The following is a 4252-nucleotide window of genomic DNA, read 5'->3' on the forward strand; positions in this document are numbered from 1 at the left end:
ACATTGTTGTTTGATTGCTTATTTCCCCCTCTATGTGGTAAAGGCCACAAGCAGGCTTTTAGCTAGGATTTTATTTTATGGGGTATATAAAAAGTATTTCTTCATTGCTAGGTTGCCCTGTGTGAGATCCACAGCGGCATGTGGGTCAGGAACGGTCTTCAGATAAAAGGTCAGGCCATGACCTACGTGCAGTGTCACTTCTGCTGCTCCATGATTGACCTGGACATCTTCCTGCTGCAGGTGAACAATTCTGTCAATACTTGAACTAGTTTAACCGTAACACAATAATTGGACTCATCAAAATTTTCCACTGAACAGCACCAGTCTTTGTCAAGGAATGAGCAATCCACTGCTGCTGTGATGTGGCATTCCTTGACAAAAACTGGTGCTGTTCAGTGGAAAGTTTGGGTGAGTCCAATTTTTGTGTTAAATCAGTTTAACTAGTTCAAGAATGACTTTTACCAACACAGAAAAACTTTCAAGTTGAAGCCATGTTGGATTTCCCAGGGTCATCTGGGAACATGTACCAAAACGAGGCTGCATTTGGGCATTCTCCTGTGTTGCATGTATTGCAGACAGAAGTATGCCCTAGGAAATCCAACATGGCCGCTGTAAATGGGAAGAGGTGTATTTGCACAAAAATACCAACTACCAGTTCTAGGCTCATTTTGTTTGTTGAATCTGTGTATAGAGTCTTTTTTGTCAGTGTATCCACTTGCTGTATCAATCTGTTCATAGTCATTTGAATGCACTGTCGGTCAAGTGGCAGGCAATGAGTGGGAAGATAACTGACTTGTTACAGTTGGTAGGGTTCAGAGATGGTAGAACTAGCTATAGCTGTAATCAAACATGACATACCTGGTCTACTACAGTAATAATAACAACTATTCTTTCACATGTTGGATTTCCCGGGATTGTATTGGATCACGTACCAAAACGAGGCAGAGGAAAACCAACATGGATACTTTAAATGGAAAGAGGTCTTTTTCCACAAATATACCAACCAAGATTATTCAAGGCTCATTTGTTTGTTGACACCGTGAATGTCGTGAGTTTTTGTTGTCATTGGTGTATACTTGCTGTGTCAGTATGTGTTCATAGTTATTTGAATGCCCTGTCGGTCGAGTGGAAGGAAATGAGTGGGAAGATAACTGACTTGTTGCTGTGGCAGGAAGTAGAGTTCAGAGATGGTAGGACTAGCTATAGCTGTTACTCAAACATCACATACCAAGTCTACTACAGTAGTAATAACAACTTTTTTCTCACACTTCACAGCTTTGTACCTCCAGACTGGACCCAGACTACTGTGTAAGAACTGTTCTGGAAAGGTAAAAATAATTTATTATATTTCTACCTTTGGTTGCAATAGTTTTGATGTTCAACTAAAAGCATATATCCAGATCACAAAATGCATGTAAGCACCTAGAACCCTGTTGGGAATGAAAGCCACTGCACCACTGGATCCTGGTAGACTAGACAAGAATGTTGCGGCACGGCTAGAACACTGGCTCAGTTTGTATCCCCCTCTTCACTGTTCATAACCGGAGCTAACTTCCTGATCCAGACCGCCTCCTTTATCCAGAGTTTGTCTGTTTTCCTCTGTATTGATGACTCTAGCCCCCTATTACACAATTGTTTCTGTTGATATGGAAATGTTGGAAGGGAGTACTACCTTGGTTGTGTTTAAAAAAACCTTACAAATGCTAGTTCACCTTTATCTGTTGGGTAACCTACATCCGTTGCTTTTAAAAACAGGGTATTTGGGGATATCACGTTGATGGACATTGTTTCAAATTGCAATATTTTCAGGATATTAAAACTATCACCAGCCGACTTGAAGTGCTTAAATACACTGTTTTTAAAAAGCAACGGATATAGGTTACCCAACGGATAAAGGTGAACTAGCATTATATGAGTAATTACCAACCTGATAAAATTATTTACGGATTGTTCCTCTATTTTCCCACATCTCAGATTTTCCGTGGATGAGTTCCTGTCGTTGGCCGTGGTGCCGTCGGCCCTCCCGATGAACCTTGACCAGGAGCTGTCCATGCTACAGGGGGCGCTGCTGCTACTCTGCACGCTGCAGTCCACACGGACGCACCTCGGGCTGAACGAGCGCGACCTGCTTCGGCAGGAGATGGTGTCACAGCTGTGTATGAGTGACAGGACGCACAGCCAGCTCATGGACCTGGTATCCTTCAGTATATATAACACTAGGTAGCTTTATACTGTACAACACTTACAGCGACAGAACGCACAGCCAACTCATGGACCTCGTATCCTTCAGTAGGGATATATAACACTAGATAGCTTTAAACTGTACAACACTTACAGCTTACACTTAAAACTTACATTACAGTGACAGAGCACACAGCCAGCTCATGGACCTGGTATCCTTCAGTAGGGATATATAACACTAGATAGCTTTAAACTGTACAACACTTACAGCTTACACTTAAAACTTACATTACAGTGACAGAGCACACAGCCAGCTCATGGACCTGGTATCCTTCAGTAGGGATATATAACACCAGCTTTAAACTGTAGCTTTAAACTGTACAACACTTACAGCTTAAAAGCTTACACTTACAGTGACAGAGCACACAGCCAACTCATGGACCTAGTATCCTTCAGTAGGGACAGTTATCATCATCATCTTTGATACTGCTTAGCCCACAAAAAGGTTTATCAACAGCTGCGCAATGACCATGCATGTGCCTGTAAATCTGGTTTGTTACACCGCAGGACAGTTATACAGGTCATACACTGATACAGATACAATACAAATAGAAACAAAAGGCTTATTCATATTTTAGGTATTTGTTTATTTGACTTAGCATCAAATTCTTATTGATCCATTGACTTGCAAGGTGATTGAACTTCAAGTATTCACTGCTATGATTTAATCTGCATTTTACAAGCTTACCCTTGCTGTTTATTAAACCTGCTTGATCTAGAGTTGGTTGTAGGGAGGGAGCAGGTTTTCTACATGCTTGTTTAATGGTATTCATGTTAAATGTTCTGAACTGTACATGTTCTGCATGGACTATTTTACCTTACGATAGCATGTAGGAAAGAGAACATACATGCATGCCAACACACAGGAAAGTTTGAACCCTTAAGAAACACTTTCCTTAGCATCCCAAGATGCCGGAGAGGACAACCGGCAGCAACCAGATGAAGGACTTTGAGGCAGCCTTGAAGGAGGTAAGACTGTCAAAGACATCCCTAAAAAATTTCACTTTTTTTTTTTTATGAAGAAAAGATAGCGATCTTTTACATCAGATGGCAGGCCCAGTTCTCCTGCCTTCTCTGGTATCTCTATGTATGTCTGCAACTCTTCAACAAGTGTTCGTAATGAGTGTTAAACATTTCAGCAGACCTTTAGGATTGTAAAAAACCCTCTCTGTTTTAACTGTAGGTTGCAGACTTCAAAGCACCCAACTTTGAAGCAGGAGGAATGCAGCAGGGCACATACACACCTAAAGGTAACTGTACTGTACATACATGGGAATAATGACTACAAGTCACCATAGGAATATAATACATTATTTATGTTTATTATTCATATCAGTACTGTGCACTATGTATTTTAAAAGGTCTCATTTATGTATCACTCCTAGTGAAGAAACAGCTGCACGAACTGCATGTGTTTTAGGTGGTGGGGAATTCCCTTTGGCAATTCCCTTTAGTAATTCCCTATAGCAATATTTTCCAAATATTACAGTTTGAAGCCACCATCTGTTGACTTAATATACCTAACTACTGTGTTTTTAAATGCAACGGATATACATGTAGGATACCCTGCGGATAAAGGTGAAGTAACGTTAAGGCTTTTCCCACCCATGTTCCAGCCTCCGTGTGGGAGCATGAGTTTGACCCTATCTTCATCCTGGTGAGAGCTGTGCACAGGAGAGACTTCCAGACTGCCATGGACAGATACACAACACAGTAAGCTGCAGACTGCCATGGACAGATACACAACACAGTAAGCTGTTATTCCTGTTATACTTCTGCTGTTTTGACTTCCTGAGCAGGAGCCTCAATAAGTGCCAAGCATTCACATCCAATTCTTCTGCATAGAGCCTCTCCCGAGGCCTATACAATATACCTTGTGGGGGGGGGGGGGGTGGCCGGGGGTCCTAACTGTCAGGAAATCAGAAATTCAGCTTTACCTAAAAGAAAACATTTAGGAAATTCTCTGATTGGCTGACAGGAGGTTAGTGGCGACACCTACAAAAGTGGAAAC

General features: G+C 41.6%; 2 protein-coding genes across 2 annotated transcripts in view; one reads left to right on the top strand and one right to left on the bottom strand.

The window, feature by feature from the left end:
* Positions 1–4252, bottom strand: part of LOC118424537 (trichohyalin-like) — a 565429-nt gene that overhangs the window by 443562 nt on the left and 117615 nt on the right. The gene's annotated exons all lie outside the window — the stretch shown is intronic.
* The window catches only part of LOC118424364 (E3 ubiquitin-protein ligase UBR3-like), a 41709-nt gene that overhangs the window by 12462 nt on the left and 24995 nt on the right, over positions 1–4252 (top strand). Inside the window, exons 12-17 of the mRNA XM_035832913.1 lie at positions 112–240; positions 1276–1328; positions 1975–2194; positions 3142–3210; positions 3425–3491; positions 3858–3954. Of these exons, the coding sequence (XP_035688806.1) occupies positions 112–240; positions 1276–1328; positions 1975–2194; positions 3142–3210; positions 3425–3491; positions 3858–3954 (635 nt within the window). The remainder of the gene's footprint in view (positions 1–111; positions 241–1275; positions 1329–1974; positions 2195–3141; positions 3211–3424; positions 3492–3857; positions 3955–4252) is intronic.

The sequence above is a fragment of the Branchiostoma floridae genome, chromosome 10 (assembly GCF_000003815.2).
Source record: "Branchiostoma floridae strain S238N-H82 chromosome 10, Bfl_VNyyK, whole genome shotgun sequence".
Classification (NCBI taxonomy): Eukaryota; Metazoa; Chordata; class Leptocardii; order Amphioxiformes; family Branchiostomatidae; genus Branchiostoma; species Branchiostoma floridae.